Source organism: Vombatus ursinus, unplaced genomic scaffold (assembly GCF_900497805.2).
Source record: "Vombatus ursinus unplaced genomic scaffold, bare-nosed wombat genome assembly UNPS02000580.1, whole genome shotgun sequence".
NCBI lineage: Eukaryota > Metazoa > Chordata > Mammalia > Diprotodontia > Vombatidae > Vombatus > Vombatus ursinus.
The window spans coordinates 8,396,574-8,415,331 of record NW_020940358.1 but is presented as its reverse complement, the minus strand read 5'-3'; the positions used below and the strand labels follow the sequence as shown (position 1 = coordinate 8,415,331).

Genomic DNA, 18,758 nt, shown 5'->3' with positions numbered 1-18,758 from the left:
ATGAGGAATGGCTCTCTGGGCAAGGGAATAGAGAGGGATATATTGGGAAGTGCAAGTGATACGAAAACAAAAGATAAAAATTTTCAAAAATTTAAAAGAAGCTGACAAGCTGAAAGGAAGGAGAAGTGTAATATGGCATCCAAAAAAGCTAATACCATCCTAGGCTTCGTTAAGAATGACACTGTGTGGGGCAGAGCCAAGATGGCGGAGTAAAAGCAGTTACTTGCTTGAGCTCTCCCCCAAACCCCTCCAAATACCTATAAAAATGGCTCTAAACAAATTCTAAAGCAGCAGAACCCACAAAAAGACAGAGTGAAACAAAGTTCCAGCCAAAGACAGCCTGGATGGTTGATCAGAAAGGTATATCAAGCTAGGCTGGGAGAGGAGCACAACGACTCTGGAACAGGCCTCAGAGGACTGAACTGTGGGCAGCTGTGGCAGTTTCCAGACTTCTCAACACACAAACGCCAAAGACAACTTAGAAGGTCAGTAGGAAAAGTCTGTTTCTATGGTGCTGAGAGAAAAGCACAGTGGGGTTCCAGCCTTGCTGAGGCTGCCTCCTGAGCTTCCAGCCCATAGACTGATGGGGTTATCGAGTGGCTGATCAGAGGGGGATTGCAGGAATCTCTTTGCCAGTGGTGAGGCAGGAATCTCTTGCTTTGCCCGTGCTTGGATCTGGGTCACAGTTCTGGGTGGCCAGGAGGAGCACTGGTGTGGTGGAGCTTGTTGTGGCTGTGGAGAGGAAACCCTCCTCACAGTTCCAAGACAGAAAAGAGTGCTCATAGAGCAGAGCACAGGCCAGGAAAGGAGTAAATACCTCACCCTTGATCATAGCCCCTTGGAAGAACTGAAAATTTACAGGTCCCTAGAAGTATTTCTGAAAACAGCTGTACAAACCCCTGAAGCTTGGGACATTACATTAACAAAGAGTTTGTAACTCAGGTAATTGGCGTAGATCATGAGCAAGCAGCGCAAAAAGAGTCAGACTATATTATCTTACTTTGGTGACAAAGAAGATCAAAACATACAACCAGAAGAAGACAACGAAGTCACAGCTCCTACATCCAAAGCCTCCAAAAAAAATATGAATTGGTCCCAGGCCATGGAAGAGCTCAAAAAGGATTTTGAGAAGCAAGTAAGAGAAGTAGAAGAAAAACTGAGTGATGCTAAAGGAGACCCAAAAAAATACTGAAGAAAATAACACCTTAAAAAATAGCCTAACTCAAATGCAAAAGAGGTCTAAAAAGCCAACAAGGAGAAGAATGCCCTAAAAAGCAAAATTGGCCAAATGGAAAAGGAAGTCCAAACGCTTACTGAAGAAAATACTTCTTTAAAAATTAGAATGGAGAAATTGGAAGCTAGTGACAATTTGAGAAATCAAGGCACTGTAACACTAATCCAAAGGAATGAAAAAAATAGAAGAGAATGTGAAATATTTCATTGGAAAAACAACTGACCTGGAAAATAGATCCAGGAGAGAGAACTTAAAAATTATTGGACTATGTGAAAGCCATGATCAAAAAAAAGAGCCTAGACATCATCTTTCAAGAAATTATCAAGGAAAACTACCCTAATTATTTTAGAACCAGAGGGCAAAATAGAAATTGAAAGAATCTACCTATCACCTCCTGAAAGAGATCCCCAAAGGAAAACTCCTAGGAATGTTATAGCCAAATTCCAGAATTCCCAGGTCAAGGAGAAGATATTGCAAGCAGCCAGAAGGAAACAATTCAAGTATTGTGGAAACACAATCAGGATAACACAAGATTTAGCAGCTTCTACATTAAGGGACCTCAGGGCATGGAGTATGATATTTTGGAGGGCAAAGGAGATAGGACTACAACATAGAATCACCTACCCAGCAAAACTGAGTATAATCCTTCAGGGTAAAAAAATGGTCATTCAATGAAATAGGGGACTTTCAAGCATTCCTGTGGAAAAGACCAGGGCTGAATAGAAAATGTGACCTTCAATACAAGACTCAAGTGAAACATGGAAGAGGTAAACAGGAAAGAGAAATCATAAGAGACTTATTAAGGTTGAATTGTTTACATTCCTGCAGGGAAAGATGATATTTGTAACTCATGAGTCCTTTGTCAGTATTACGGTAGTGGGAGGGAAAAAATTATATGTATGTATATTTAGATAGATAGAGGGCACAGGGTGAGTTGAAGATGAAGGGGTGATATCTGGAAAATAAAATTAAGGGGTGAGAGAGGATTATACTGGGAGAAGGAGAAAGGGAGAAGTAGAATGAGGTAAAATATCTCACATGAAACAGACAAGAAAAGGCTTTTACAGTGGAGGGGAAATGGGGGAAGGTGAGAGGGAATGAATGAATCTTATTGTCATAGGATTTGGCTTAAGGAGGGAATAACATACACAATGGGGTATGGAAATCTATCTTACCCTACAGGAAAATAAGGGGGGAAGGGGACAAGAGAGCAGGGGGTTGATAGAGGGGAAGGCAGATGGGGGAAGGGGATAATCAAAAGCAAACACTTCTGAGGAGGGACAGGGTCAAAAGAGAGAATAGAATAAATGGGGGGTAGGATAGGATGAAAGGAAATAAACTTAGTTTTTCACAACAGGACTACTATGGAAGTGTTTTGCATGACTACTCATCTATGACCTGTATCCAGATGCTCAACTTTTCAATGAGGGTGGGTGGGGAGGGAGGAAGGGAGAAAATCTGTAACCCAAAGTTTTAAAAATACATGCTAAAAATAAAAAAATAAATAAAAAAAGGAAAAAAAAAGAAGAATGGTACTGTGTCCAGAAAGAAGGTAAAATGGATAGTCTCAGGAAGGTACTGGGTTCCTTCATTGATACAAGCTTTCAAGTACAACAAGTGACTGTCAATGAGGACCCGGTCCTGGGAGCATTAAGCTGAGGGTTAAGAGGCTGCTAAGTTTGAGGAGACTGTGTAAAAATGATTTCCTCCTTCCTGGTGGTGACTGAGGGAAAAAAAGTATTGTCTACTTCTGAGTGGGGAGGCCCTAGGACCCTATCTCTCCACTTTTTATCACTTGACACATGTATTTAACTATACTGATTTCTGGTTACCTTCACCTGTTTTGTTTATTTCCTTCATTTAGGATCAACTTTATCAGCACAGTCTGGAAAGATAACAACTACCACAGCTGAGAATTACCTTCTCCCTGACACTTGAAGAGCAGGAGGAACAGAGAGAGCCTAAGCATTGGCAGGAGCGGGTTGTTGCCAAGAGAGGGTCACCATCCACAAAGGCATTTCAATCACAAATGTCTGGAAGGCTCTGGGCAAGTCACTTAACCCTGTTTGCCTCAGTTTCCTTAACTGTAAAATAAGCTGGAGAAGAAACTGGTAAACCATTCCAGTATCTTTGCCAAGAAAATCCTAAATGGGGTCATGGAGAGGCATGACCGAAAACAACTGAACAACAACAAAAGGCCCTACCCCTTTCCCTCTAATTTTTGAAGATGCTGGACTGGAAGCAACAGAGAATATCTTCAGATGTTCAAAGTGGGAAAGAGGAGAAAGGCCCTCTATGTTCAATGAAGAATTGGAGTTGGAGGAGAGGGGCCTAGTATGTACAACTCCTTCACAACAGTAGAAGATGCTATCTCTCCCGTTGCCACTCTTTATACTCTAGATGGAGTTAGGGAGATAAGACATAGAGAAAAGCAGGAGAGAATTAATTTATGTAATCAGCATTAAAGTTAAAGCTAGAGTGCTAGGTTCAGATTGTAAGTGTTATTGGACTACATAAAGGAAAGCAATGAGATATGTATGAAGTGGTTGGAGAAGGCATGGTTGAGGTCAGATTTGTCCGTGGTTTTGAAAGAGGTAGAATTTAGATAGGTGGAAATGACAGAAGACGGCATCCAGGAATGTGTAAAAGTTGAGAATAATCTTGAAGGTACTGGATTTGAAGCCAAAGAATATGGATTTAAATCCCAGTATTGCCTTACTACCTCTGGCAAAGTCACCAAACCTTTGCGGGCCTCATCTGTAAAATGTAGGGGTTTGGACTAAATAGGCTCTCAGAGGTCCCTCCTAGAATCCTTTGCCAGTGGCTTTGATAAATACTTTTTGAGCATAGTAACTCTGGACTAGGCTACAAAGAAGTGGGGGTGGGGGCGGGTGAAGAGATGTAACAGAATGGGTGGCAAAAGGTACCGAAGAACAAAAAAATTCTTGGTCTCAAAATTTTGGAACTCAACTCAGGTCTTTTCCACTCTTTAGGGGTGAGATAGAATTATGAGGTATGGCTAATAATAATAGCTAACATTTCTATAGCACTGACTGTGCCAGGACTGTGCTAAAGGCTTTACAATTATTAACTCATTTGATCCTCACAACCACCCGGGGAGGTAGATGCTGCTATTATTCGTAACGGGGGATCCTCTTCTGTGTGTTCCAGGAAAGGAGAGGCAAAGTAGGGTGGACAGAGCCTGGGGGAGGGAACCTTCGGGTGGGGGAAGCTAGCTTCTTTGAGAAGTCCCAGACAAAAAGCAAAAGATTTTTAACATCCTCTCTCCCATTCCTCTAGGACCCCCCCAGTAGGGTAAATGCTTCCCTGCCTCCTCTTTCATCCTGAAGATAAAACCACATTCGGCCACCAAAGCTGCATGGGTGTATGCAACGCAGTCACTGCCAAAACAGGCTGAAAAGGAAGTACCCACACCTCGCGGGGCATAAAAGATCTGTGTTTGTAAATTCAGAGATTGCATAAGCCTTAAATCACAGGCTGGTTGTTCCAGTTCTGAAACACCGCCCTTCTCTTTCCCCTTAAGCCTCATCTGCATAACCCCGCCTCTCCTCAACAGTAATTGGGCACTCGTTTCATCCCTTCCCCCAGCGGGGGCGGGACTCCAAAGTCTGCGCGGGTGGAGGAGTAGCGAAGGGAGGTGCGGAAAGGTGAACCGATTAACATAGTTCGGTCTCCCTACTCTCCTCTTCGAGGCATCGATTGGCTGTGATGCGGCAGACACTTAGGAGCCGAGCCCATCGATTGGCTGGGGCAGCTGTCATTCAGTGTGGCGGCCGGCCGCACTTCCGCCTCTGTGTCAGTGGGTCCCAGGACTGAGGGGCGGGGGCTGGGGGGGTGGGGAAAGAGAGTCACCGCCGGCATCGGGAGACACCGGGCACAGGTGAGTGCTTCCCTCCCCCTTTCCCTTCAGACCGGAAGGAGACCCTCCCTCCCTCTTCGGTCTCCAAGAAAAGGCCCCCTTAGCAACGGACCTCAGTCAGGCCTGCGGGTGGGATGGGGAGTGGGAGATCGCCTCGGGGGCTCGAGAGACCTCCCCCGCCCCCGTTAGGCCTCCATCCTGACGGAAGCGGAGGGAGCTCCCTACGGCTCTGAGGCGGGGGTAGTCCAGTCCCGGTCCGCGGGGCTGGGAGACGCAGAGGGCCCGTGCGGCGGCCGCGGTGGCGCAGCGAGAGGCGCCCCCGGCCCAGGCTACCCGGGAAGATGGTCCATCACTCCCCTCTTCCCCTCGCTCTAAACACTAGGGGAGACCTCCCTCCCCGCCCTCCGGGCCGCCCCGTCGTCGGCAGCGCCCGCCCCCGGGGGTGGGGCCTGCGGGCTGTCACAGGCCCCGCTGCGGGGCGCTAGGCCTCATCATCCCCCAGGTGTCTGCAAGAGCAGCTCACCCGGTGGAGAGGCGGCCTAGCGAGCCGCGGGAGGTCCCGTCGCGTCCCCGCCCTTCCCTGAGGCGACCCAGGCTCTGAGCCCCGAGAAAACTTAGAGAAAAGTTATCCCCCCTCGCTTGGCGGCTTCTGCCTTTCCCCCCATCTCCCCGCGTCTCCAACTCCGACTGGCAATTCCCGGTTTTTGTTGTGCTGCTGCTCATGCCGGAAAGGAGTGGAAGTTTCATTTCTTGTTGATTGAGCATGCGTGAAAATCGGGAAGGTATAGGCGGGGCTTTTAAATAGGTCTGGTGGACCTGGAGGTGGGGGCTGAGCTGTGTAAGCTGCAGGTGTGTGCCGTTCATCTCCCGTTGCCAACCTCCGACCTACTTTTGTGTCTTAACATTTATTCTTCAGCTGTTCAAGTAAGTAGCCGCTTATTTCCATTGGGAATATTATTACTTCCATATTGTCAATGGGATTTCACCTTTCCCATTGGTATTCTTGGGTTTTCTATTTCGTGTTCTTGTTGATGTTATTATACAAGTGCTTTGAAGGTCACCGAATCATTGACTGTTCAAATGAGAAAAGCTGTGTATTTCCACACAAACATATATATATCCCGTCTTCAGTCGATAGACATTTTAATTTTTTAGATAACAGTTATAATACACCACATTTGCCTCTGAAATACATTCCTAACAAATACATTCAGTGACAGTAATTGAAAAAAAATTATTTCCTTCAGTACTTCCCTTCCGTAAAATATTTACCGTTTGCACAAGGATGAGATATAGGCCATTTTACATTTACGTTTCTTCCTGGAAAGGCTCCTCACAAGCATAACCAATAGAGAAAAGAACTTTTTCTATTTTGAAGTAAGGTTGAGGGAAATTGTGCCATTTATACTCTGTTGATTTAACTCGACCATGAAGTCACTTTTCAAATTCTTTCTAAGAAGATAACGAGAAGGGGAAAAACTTGTTTTAAATAATGATTATCTTTAGCTTTTTTGCCTCTCCATTTCAGTTGTCTTAAGAATTTTGAAATGTTGAAGAGTGGCTAATCTAATTTCAGGAAGAATGTTCAAACCTCTCCACTTAAATTTCAGTCTTCAAGAGTAAGAATATGCTTATTGTATTTATAGAATTTAGGAAAGGGCAGTTAAACTAATTAACAAAAAATTTTATAGTGATTTTCATCATTTAATCAAGGAGATTAAAAAGGTGATTGTCACAAGACATACCAATCAACAGGGATTTGTTAAATGCCTACTATGTGCCAGGTAAAACATGTCCTCAATGCTAAGATTACAAAGAAAAAAATTAAACAGTCCCCTTCCTCAAGGAGCTTACATTTTTTTTCAAGGGAAACACTATATATCCATGTAAGTAAATACAACATATCTATAATAAGCAGGTACAAGGTAATGGAGAGGGGTACCCCACCCACCCCTCACTCTTAGGAGGTGACTTTTGAGCTGATCTTTAAAGGAAGCTAGAGATTCTAAGAGGATGAAGTAAGGAAGGAGTGCATTCCAGGCTTGAGTTAAATGCACAGAGATGGAAGATGGAATGTGGTGTATGAGTAAATAAGCCTGTTTGTCTGGAATGTAGAGTATGTGTGGAGAAATTATGTGTAAGTAATAGAAAGGTAGGCTGGAGCCAAATTGTGAAGAACTTTAAATGACAAATAGAGAAATTTGCATTTTATCTTAGAGATAATAGGGACCTACCTGAGTCTTTAGAGAGTAGTGGAGTGAATAGCCAGGCATATGCTTTAGAATATCACTTTGGCAACTGTGTAGAGGCTGGATTGGAGGGGAGAGACTGGCCAGGGAAGATCAATTTAATAGTTCGGATGAGAGGTTATTAAAGCTTAAGCTTTGGTGATGGTCTTGTTAAGAAAGAGGAGAGGGATGTGAGAGATAGAATCAACAATGTTTGTCAATTGGTTGGATAGAGTGGAGTAAAGGGGAGTGAAGATAATAATAATAGCTAAGATTTATATAGAATTTTAAGGTTTGCAAAGTGCTGTACATATCTTACCTCATTTGATCTAGGATGACTCAGAGGTTGGGAACCTGAAGTCACTGGAAGGATGGTAGTGCCCTTGACAGAAATAGAGAAGCTAAGAATTGATGAGTGGGTAAAAAAAATGTTAATTTCATAGGAAACCAAGATTATATTTTCTGGTTAACATTCAAAATGAACACTGTACTGGGAGCCAGGAGATTTGGGAAATCATTTTCACTTTTGAATTTGTTACACATCTATAACATTAGATTAATAATATAAAGAAAGCAAATTTAGATTAACATATGAAAGGTTTTTGGGGACAGAAGTAGTATAATAAATTTATTGTTATTATCACTGAATGTTAATAATTTATGATACATACCTCCTTAATTGGAGAGACACTGCAATGTCATAAGAAAAGTTTCTGAACTTGGAGACCTAGGCTTGATTTTTGCCTTTGATACTTAACGGCGTGTGACTTTGGAAAGTCTCTTAACTTCTCTGAGTCTTAGTTTCCCTACCTGTGAACTTGGGATAATACTTGTAGCACCTAGCTTGAATGAATTGTTATGAAGATCAAATAAGATCATATGTTTAAGGTATTTTCAAGCTATGTAAATGCCATCTAGTAATACTATAAACTGAAACTTCCTTTTATATCCTGTCATTATAACTCGAGGCTGAAGTTTCCCTTTCAAAATTTATTTTTTAGAAATGTAGATATTGAATCGTAGAACTGAGTGCTATTTCATTGTGAAAAAAATTTTCTTTCTAAAATAAGTAACTAGTTCTTTTCTCTTTTTTTTTTAAACTTCAGTGGCTCTGTATCTTCACGAAAGTTTTGTTTCTTCTAAAACATGGTAAATATACGTATCCTTCTGGATATCTAGGATGTTTGCCCTTCTGAGTAGTTTGTCAGGAGGAATGATTTTAATTTTGTAACTACTGGCCCAGAACCAAAGCTTTGTAACTATTCACCCAAAACTGAAGCTTTGGGTTTATGTGGACCTGGTTCAGTAGTAGAGGCTTGTCGGTAATAAACTTCACTCAAGGTTTCTTTCCCTTGTGAACATTATAGTTTGGCTGATGTCTAGTTCATTACAGAAAATGTTAAGAACCTTTAGCTTTCATATAAGAACTCAGGTTAAAAAACCCTCGAAGATAAAACTTTATTTTGCTGGGGGACCCTGTACCTGCCCCCAAAACGCAAAGGACTTGAACCTAAGCCCATACACATCAAAAGAACTTTATTTCTTTCCAGTAAGCCTACATCTCCTCTCCGTCTACCCATTCCCTCCTTCCATTAGAAGTATACAGTTATTCAAATTTATAGTACTACTCTGGAGTTGAGCTTCCCCATCTACCCCAAAAACATTTGCTAGCACTTTTCTCAGACCTACAAAGGCCCCATGACATAGTACTAGTGAAGGGCAAGATCCAGGATTGATTCACATTATGGTTCCATCCATTGCTGTTCCATAGCTTCTACTTGATCCAAAAACTCAACTTTGTCCACAGCCTTCACTTTTCACTTGTCCTATTGCAGTAGTCTTCTACTTCATTTCCCTGCCTCTAGTCTCTCCCTTCTGAGATCATTCTCCACACAGTTTCCCACACTGGTGTGACCAAGCCACTTCCTTGCCCAGTTAATTTCAGTGGCTTCCTGTTGCTTCTAAAATAAAATACAAACTTTTGAACTTGTCCTGGTCTGCCTTTCCTACCTTCCAGCCAAGTTGGCTGTTGTTCCCTGATCTCGGTATTCCACCTTTCATTTGAATGACTTGTCCTTCATACTTGGAATACACTCTGTCCTCAGCTGTATCTTTAGAATTCTTAGCTTCCTTCAAGGTTAACTTAGGTGCCACCTTATTTGGGAAGCCTTTCCTGTTCCCCTTACTTTTAGTTTTCTTACTTCTTCAAATTATGTTGTATTTATTCACTGTATCTCTCAAAAAAATTTAAGCACCTTGAGGGCAAGGACCATTTTTTCCCTTTTGGTCTTGTATTCCAGTGCTTAGCACAATAAATGATTCACTTGGGTCCAGAATGCTTGGTTTGAGAACATGTCATTATCTAGGAGTTTTCATTTGTACCTCCAACTTCTGCTGTCTCTGAGCCCTCATGGTATCCATGGAGAGACATCATAAATGATGAGATTTCTGTGTATAACCCTCTCCTAATCCTCCTAATCTTCTTCTCTCCACCTTTCTAGTTTCTCTTTAAAGACCAAGTAAAAGTATTACCTTAGCTGTAATGAAATGTTAATTGGGATGACCATGAACTTCTTTAGAGATGTGGGATTAACTCAGTAGTATACAGGATGAGGAAAGTTCACATCTTGTCAAAGAGATAGTTTTTGGTGATGAGGCCACAATAAAAATCCCATTTATGTTAAGAAGCATTTATTAATCACCCATGTGCCAATTTCAGTGACTTTAAATACAAAGATAAAACAAAGCAAAAATAGTCTCTATGTACATGAACTGATACTATGTGAAGTGAGCAGAACCAGGAGAACATTGTACACAGTAACAGCAATGTCATACAATGAAGAATTGTGAATGATTTAGCTATTCTCAGCAATACAGTGATCCAAGACAATCCCAAAGGGCTCATCATGAAAAATGATCTCCAGAGAAAAGAACTGATATCCCTGTATTCAGACTGAAGCATTTCTCTCGTTTTCTCCTTCCTTCCTTCCTGCATGAAATGACTAATATGGAAGTGTTTTTATATGATTGCACATTTATAACCTATATCAGATTGCCTACTGTCTCAGGGAGGTGGGGATAGAATTTGGAACTCAAAACTTAAGAAAAAAAAGGATGTTAAAATTGTTTTTGCATGCATAATCTCTACAGTTATGACTCAACATTAAATAAATGCTTACTATGTACAAAGTGATTTTCCTAAAAGTGCCATTCTGAAATCCCTTCCCCCGTGCAGTAAACTCTAGTGCCTTTCTTTTATCAGCCCTTCATTCCCTTGCTCCTTGCTACTTTTCCAGCCTGATTATAATTCACTCCCTCCACAAATTCTAGGCTTCAGTTACACTGGTGCTTGGCACTATCTCCTGACTCATGCTTGGAGTTTGCTTCATTGCTTTCCATGTCTAGAATTTGCTCCCTCCTCACTCCTACCTCTTAGCTTCCCTGATGTACTTCAAGACTTGGCCCAAATCCCATTTTCTGCAGGAAGCCTTTCCTGATCCCTGCTGTTGTTAATGCCTTCTTTTTCTGGATCCTGCCGCCCCCCCCCCCCTTTGTTAATACCTTCTTTTTGAAATTACTTTGCATATAATATCTATATATCTTATATGTACACAGTTATTTACAGGTAATCTCCCCTTCCTCCAATTAGAATTTGAGCTTCTTGAGGGCAGGGACAGTCATTTCACCTTTCCTTGTATTCTGTCCAATTAACACACTGCCTGGAACATAGCAAGTGCTTAATAAATGCTTATTAAGGTGCACATTACACAGTACCAGTGGAGTACCACAGTGCCATACCTATACTATTTGTGCATATTAGATGAAGACAGAGGTAGAGTTGGAAGAGCGGTAGAAATGGAATATATGCATTTTGATCAGTAATGATATTATTATATATTAAATTTTGAAAGATTTATTAGAGTTAAATATTATTTAGCATATGTTTCTTGTTTGCCTTTGGAAAAAGGGAGAAGTGGGAAGTTACATCATTTATTGATTTTAGTTAATGTTATTCAAATAATAACACTCTTATATAACACTTGAATGTTTGCAAAGAGCTTTCTTCTCAATAATCCATTCTCCAGAATAAAGCCATTCTCCTGTACAAAATTGTCAAAGGTTATGAACAGGAAGTTTTCAGGGAAAAAAATCCAAGCTATCAGTAGCTATATGAAAAAACACTACAAATCTTATAACAAAAATGTAAATTTCTAGTAATAGAAATGCAAATTTTAAAAACTCTTGAGACTCTACCTCATGCCTTTCAGTTTGACATACTGACATACAGTTGGTAGAACCATGAATTGTTTATTATCCTCAAAGTCACTAAACTGTACATAGCCTTTTTCTGCATTTGGTAGTGAGGTTTTTAATGCCCTAATACATGGTCAGTTCCTGTGTAGGTGCCATGTACCACTGAGGAAAATGTGTAGTCCTTTCTATTCCCATTTTTCTCCAGGGGTTTATCATATCTAACTTTTCTAAAATTCTATTCATGTCCTTAACTTCTTTCTTGTTTATTTTTTGGTTAGATTTATATAGTTCTGAGAGGGGAAAGTTGAGGTCCCCCACTAGTATAGTTTTACAGTTTATTTCCTCCTGTAACTCATTTAATGTTTCTTTTTAAGAATTTGGATGCTATAGGATTTGGTGCATATGTTTAGTGTTGATATTACTTTATTGTCTATGGTACCTTTTAGCAAAATATAGTTTCCTTGCTTATCTCTTTTAATTAGATCTATTTTTGCTTTTGCTTTGTCTGAGACTGATATCCTTTGACTCATTGATAGTACTACTAGGCTTACACTCTAATGATCTTAAGAAAGAAGAAAAAGATCTATGTGACAAAAAGGAAAAATGACAGTTGTTGGAAGGACTGTGTAAGGACTAATGTACATTTGGTGGAACCATGAATTGTTTGTTGTCCCCAGAGTGGCATAACTGTGCATAGCCTTTGACTTGATAATACTACTTCTAGGCTCATACCCTAAAGATATCAAGAAGAAGAAATGGACCTATATGTACAGAAATATAGCAGCACTATTTGCCTTTTTTATTAAGTTTTTAAAAAATTTTAAACTTAATATCCTAAAAAAGGCCATTTCCATATATGTAGTAGAACAGAGAAAGCTTGCACATGAAACTGTGGATCTGTTATATACAGCTTGCTTTTCTTTTTAAATATATAAGTTCAACATACAGCTTTCAAAGCTGTTTGACTTGTCTCTAATTCTGCCCATATTTCTGTCTTAAATTTCTGTATATTAAAAAAAAAATGTGCTTCATTGACCCCTCTTGTTTCCTTCTCTCTCTCCCTCTGTTTCTTCTTCCCTTCTCTCCCTCCCATTCTACCTCTTAAATTGGGGGGGGGGATAAAAAAAAAAACCTATGTAACAAATATGTATAGTCAGAACATTCCTTTGTTGTCTGTGTCTGAATCAATATATCTTTATTTATGAAAAATGTATCTTAATCTGCATCTTGAGTCCATTACCTGTCAGTAAGTAGATAGCATGCTGGATAAACTCAGTCCTTAGGAATCATGGGTGGTTATTGCATTGATCATAGATTTTTAAGTCTTCCAAGGTTTTCTTTACAGTGTTGGCATTATTGTGTAAGTTGTTTTTCCAGTTTTGCTTACTTTACTCTGTACCAGTTTATTCAAGTCTTCCTGGTTTTCTCTGAAACCATCCCTTTTGTCATTTTTACAGGGCAGTAATATTCCATTCCATTCATATACCATAATTTGTTTAGTCATTTCCCAATTGATGTGCACCTCTTTAGTTTTTGGTTCTTTGTTATAGTTAAAAGAATTTGTATAATAGTATCTGTATAAACTGCTGAGGTAGCTTAGATAGCTCAATGGATAGAACACTGGTCTGGAGTCCGGAAGACCTGAGTTCAAAAGACCTGAGTCCAAATCTGGCCTAACACTTACCAGCTGTGTGCCCCTGGGCAAGTCAGTTAACCTTTTTTGCTTTGGAGGCAGCCAGGTGGCTCAGTGGATAGATTGCTGGATCTGGAATCAGGAAGACCTGAGTTCAAATTTGGCCTCAGACAGTAGCTGTGTGACCCTGGGCAGGTCACTTAACCTCTGTTTGCCTTAATCCACTGGAGAAGGAAATGGAAAACCACTCCAGTATCTTTGCCAAGAAAACCCCATACAGGGTCACAAAGAGTCAGACACAACTGAATGACTGAACAACAATATGAACTAATAAAGAGTTGAATGAGCAGAATCAAGAGAATGATTTTATACAATGACTATAATATTGTAAGGAAAAACAACTTAATTGACTTAAGAACTCTGATAAGTGCAATAGCCAAACATGACTCCTCAGTGTGAGGAAGAAGTATTTCTGACAGAACAGTGATGAGTTTGAGATGTAGAATGAGACATTTTCAGAGATAAGCAATGTGAGGATTTGTTTTGCTTGGCCATTCTTGTTTGTTAGATGGGAGAGTTTGTTTTTAATTAGGAGGAGGTTTGGGAGTTATAGGGTGGTTGGCATAGTGATACCAGAAAAAGAAGAAATGAAAGAAAAGAGGATTATTGAAGCCTTTTTAAAAAAAAAAATATACAAAAGTAAACAGGAGGAAGTTCAGAGGAAGACAGACAAGGAAGATAGCTTTGAAAGCAATGTTTTGAAATTATTCCATACTTTTTTAAAAAGAAAGCCATACGTAATAGAGATGTGTTGTGTGCCTTTTATATGGAAACATTCATATTTATTGGTATTTGTCAAATTCAGTGTAGCACAACCATCTGGAGCTGCTCAACTAACCTCCACTCTCACTGAAAAACTCTGTCCCTAGGTGACTGCTACTTCTCCTCTCAGAATCCTCTAGACTGGAGGTTTCTAGGGGGATAGGTGAGTGTCTTTTTGATGCTATAGCTCATGAGCTCTCACTGGGTTGCTTCTCCCATTGATTATCAGTTGATAACAATTAGTTAGCCAGATTCAGTTAGCTTTTAGAAATGGGTATTTACTAAAAATGGAATAGTATGAAGAATTAATACAAAATATTTCCCCAAACTGTCCCACTGGGCACTGTCCCACAAATATATAAAGGGTCCGAGGGAACATGGGCTCAAACTTAGAACACATATGGCAAAGGGGCTAACATAGCTACTGGAATTACTTTTGTTGGAAATAGTTTTCTCCTTTTTGTGGGACATCCATGAAGTACTCTTAAGGGATGGTCTAGTTTTCCTCAGGGTTCCTTGTAGAATCTTGAAGCTAAGTTTCTCTGGTGTGTCTATCTTGCCCTTAGTGCCTGATGAAAATGGTGACATCAGCTGTTCTAGGGATGCTGCTAGGACATGAATAGACAGTCTAAAACCTAGGCCTTTCAAAGTTTGTTGTCATGCTCTATTCGAGGATTAGGGTTGAGGGAGAAGAGACACAGGCTCTTGTCTTCCTACCTTGTGATTCCTTCTCTTCCCTCATACCAAGTAATTTCCTTTCAGGGGCTGGACTGGAACTGTTCTCTCTTCTGATGGGCCAGACACCTGAATGAAGGGGTCCAAACTGAATTACTGTGTCATAGAAGACCTACCAGGCATATAACATGGCATACATTAATTTAATGCCTCAAATTGAATAGAAGTATTCTCACCTATAAAAGATATCAGAGATGGAATATTTTACTACTTTAAGTGGCATGGATTGATTGACTCAGTTGATCCTTGCATAGCAATAAGAAAAAAAAAGATTTTAAATAACCTTGTGAAATAAGTAGTATGAGTTTTGTTTTCCCTGTATTTCAGATGGTGAATTTGAGTCTCTCAGAGGTGATGATTTGCCTATGGTCGGACAGTAAACTTCTGATATGGGACTTAATCTCAAGTTCTTTGATTCCAAGACTCTTTACCTCATGCCAGTTAGGTAAAACAGTGTGGTGTAGTGGAAAAAAATACTGGATTTGGAATAAGAGGACGAGGATTCCAATTCTGTAGCTTAGCTACTTGTCATGAAACCTTGGGAAAAACACTCGGTTTTTTCCTCTGTAAATGAAGGGGTTGAAATAGACCAGGGATTCTTAACCTGGTGACCATGAACTTGTTAAAAAAAAAAATCAATAATTATGTTTCAATGTAATTGGTTTCTTTTATAATCCTATGTATTTTATCTTATGTATTTAAAAACATACTGAGAAAGGGTCCATAGGCTTTTCCAAATTGTCAAAGGGGTTCATGACACAAAAATGGTTAAGAACCTCTGGACTAGATCTCTGAAGTTCCTTCCAGATCTGAAATGTTATGATTCCGTGAAGGTAGTATTTAAAGACTGATTTTATTTAACAATTTAGTGAGTATTATAGTTTAAAAAGTTTTCCGAGGCAAGGGTGTATCTTCTTGTTTCTTATCCCTGTGCCCAGGCAGAAAACCTACCAGCTCAATTCCACAAGTACTTATTGAAAATATACTATATATAAGGCACCAAGTCTCAGATACCTCTTTTTTTAAAGGCTATAATCTCCTTTATTCCAAAAATAAATATTTTACCTTTGAGTTGATATTTCAAATCATGTGAAGCACAGAGACGTACAGTCCCTTTGGAAGTGGTGAAGCACATGTATGAAAGTCATAGGAACTATGCTCTCGATGACAGGGATGAGTGGAAAGCTGATTGATACAGATTTATGGCATGGCAGATTTCTCCTTTCTCCAGGTGGAGCTACATATGCATTAGTTTTAGAAAGAAACACCCCTTTTTTAAGTCTGAAAGGCACATGAAGTGGACTATAAGATGTATGGCACATTTCACAGATAATACATTTCCTATTATATTCCAAGAGAACTGAGAATCTTTAATCAAGCCTAAGGCCAGAGGAGATAAGGAGCTTCAGGCTCAGTAGCATTAAAGTCTCTGAAATTGGAAGCAGTTTTTTTTTCTTTTTTGGCTTTTCTTTTCTGCCTCTCCTGATCTAGTACTTTCCAGTCCTGAGATAGGGTGAGGTATGGCTCACTCAGTGATGGTGGGGCGTGTGGCCACGTGGACACCACGATCAGGACCACCACCACGGCCAACTTAGGCAGCACAGCGGTGGTGATCTGCTGCCTGACTTCCTGCATGGCTTGCTTCCACTCCTTCTTAACTTTTGAAGTCTCCTTCTTGGGTTTCCCTTTGAGCTGCCTCATCTTTACCAGGAGGACCCTGGGAAAGCTTTCCCAGAACTGGGTGTTAAGAACAGTGTCTTGTTCGTCCTGTTTCGGACTTGCTGCTTTCTGAGTGAAGACCAGTAATCCCCGCTACCAAGAAGGCTGAGGATGGAGGATCTCTTGAACTCTGGAGTTCTGAATGGGAAGCTACCAGGTTGCCAGCCAGAAAACCCTGGAGATTCCAGGCAGACCAGAGTTCTCTGGCCCACTCGGCTTCCTGCCTCACCCGCCGTGGCTGGGTGGAATACGTGGCAAGAGCTGCTGGTGCTTTCGCTCCCTCTCCTCTCCTCAGCCCTGGCATGCTGGACATGGGAACGTCAGATACTTGTTAAAAGATGATTTGTTACCAAACTTTGTATTGTATTCCACTTATTTCTTTTTATTATATAAAGAAAAATCATTTAAAATTAACCCAATACAAACATCAAACGCAGAGCTAGACAGGACCTCAGTGGGAGGATCCAAGTTGAGGAAACCAAGGCCAGAGAGATTAAGTAATTTGTCCAGGTAGTTAGTGGAAGAGATAAAGTTTAAACTCAGGTTCCCAGACTCTATATCCTGTAGTCTTTCCAATGTATGATGATTCAAAAGTTAACATTTCTTTGAAAATTACCCCTTAAATAGTGGTAAAAAAAAAAAAAACAACCAATTAGTTTTCTTCGATAACCAACTGAATCTCAGTGAATTCCTAAATAAAGTGAAAGAATTCAATCATAAATTTCAAAAGTACCTATATACTATATGTAATATAGTAAATGTAATATAAATATATAAATAAATAAGTATTCAAAAATGTTACACAGTAATTCACCTCCTGAGGGATGAAAAATATGAGCATTTAAGTATGAAAGCTACTTTCTTAGAAACTAATGTTTTGGAATTTTCATTATAAGGAGACTGATAAAGAATTAATTTGGTTACCTAACAAGGAAATACATTCTTTTGGGGATGCCAAATCTGAGCTTCTTTCATTGGGAAAAATTGGATAAAGGGAAGCTGAAGAACTAACACTGAATTTCTTTCTTTCTTGCTTTCTTTTTTTTTTTTTAAGGCAATTGGAGTTAAGTGACTTGCCCAGGGTCACATAGCTAGTAAGTGTCAAGTGTTTGGTCTGATGCCAGATTTGAACTCAGCTCCTCCTGATTCCAGGGCTGGTGCTCTATCCACTTACTGAAAAATTTCTTACGGATTATAGGAAGAGCTAAAAGGAAACTTGGGAGATCAGCTAGTCCAGCTCCTTCATTTTGCAAATGAGGATGATCAGTCAGTGTTAAACATAATTTAATTTGAACTTTGAAGTATTTGATTCTCTGTGTTTTCCCCTTGCATCCGTGTGGTGAAATTGCCTGGGCAAACAATACACTTAACATTGGATAAATAGAATATTATCTGCTTCTCATGGTAAAAATTAAAGTACAGTTTGGTGGAATTAGCAGATAAGAAGTATTTTTTACATCTTAGTCTTTGACTTGATTTCCTGAAACCCCTGTGCAGTATGCTATATTTCTGATATGATAATAAATTCTCTTGTCACTTTTTCCATTAGAAAGTCATCTATCATAAAATCATAGATCTAAAATGTATAGTTCAGATGTAATAGGATCCTGTTTTTATTTAAGCAGTGTATTTTCAACTTTGCATTTAAAGCTTTGGGTGTAGGAAACTGTTACCTACAGTTTGGGACTGATGTTTGGGCTTTCAAATCTGTAATTTGGAGCATTTCCTTTTACTTTGAAGGTGTAGTGTCTTTGGGACTAAACTCTGGAATGAAAGCTGTGAAGGAGTTGATCCTAAGACTGAAAATTTTGAAGTTGAGCCTGAGAACTATCTTTCCTATAAGTATTAAATTTGACCCCTGCCTCATTACTGTGTGGAGCACAACACTGAGATGGAGTTTTAGAAACATTTTTTTTTAAAAAGCCCATTTTAGAAACAGCAAAGTTGAGAAGTTTTTGTGTAGTAGGTTTGTGTTCTATTCTAAATGAGCAGAAACAACTTAAATTATGGCTATTAAAATTCAAGGGCATACTTTAAAAAAAAATTGAAAAAAAAATACGCTCTTTGAGGGCAGAGATATAGCGTTTTTAGTTGAGTTGAATGTTGTATGCATTTGGTAATTAAATTTATTTTGTTTTGGCTTGAGACTTTATTTTAAAAAATTATTACACACACAAAAATTATTACACACCGTATCTTAGCAGTACAGTGATTTAAAAATACAAATTATGTCTGTTTAAATCCTGTGCATTT

The 18,758-nt window shown here is 39.7% G+C and overlaps 2 protein-coding genes across 9 annotated transcripts in view; one reads left to right on the top strand and one right to left on the bottom strand.

Annotated features, from left to right (window-relative positions):
* Nucleotides 1–5,088: 5,088 nt before the first annotated feature.
* The window catches only part of OSBPL2 (oxysterol binding protein like 2), a 119,474-nt gene continuing 105,804 nt past the window's right edge, over nucleotides 5,089–18,758 (top strand). For 5 of the 8 annotated variants that reach the window (XM_027850219.1, XM_027850206.1, XM_027850176.1 and 2 more), the window contains exon 1: nucleotides 5,089–5,135. The gene's annotated coding sequence lies outside the window, so the exon portion shown is untranslated. Of the gene's footprint in view, nucleotides 5,136–5,921; nucleotides 6,039–18,758 lie in introns of those variants that run through there. The other 3 variants (XM_027850184.1, XM_027850197.1, XM_027850191.1) reach the window with 2 other exon arrangements.
* Nucleotides 16,312–16,487, bottom strand: SMCO4 (single-pass membrane protein with coiled-coil domains 4). The gene is given in 2 exon segments (XM_027850241.1): nucleotides 16,312–16,349; nucleotides 16,352–16,487. Coding segments are annotated over 2 exon segments (174 nt in total).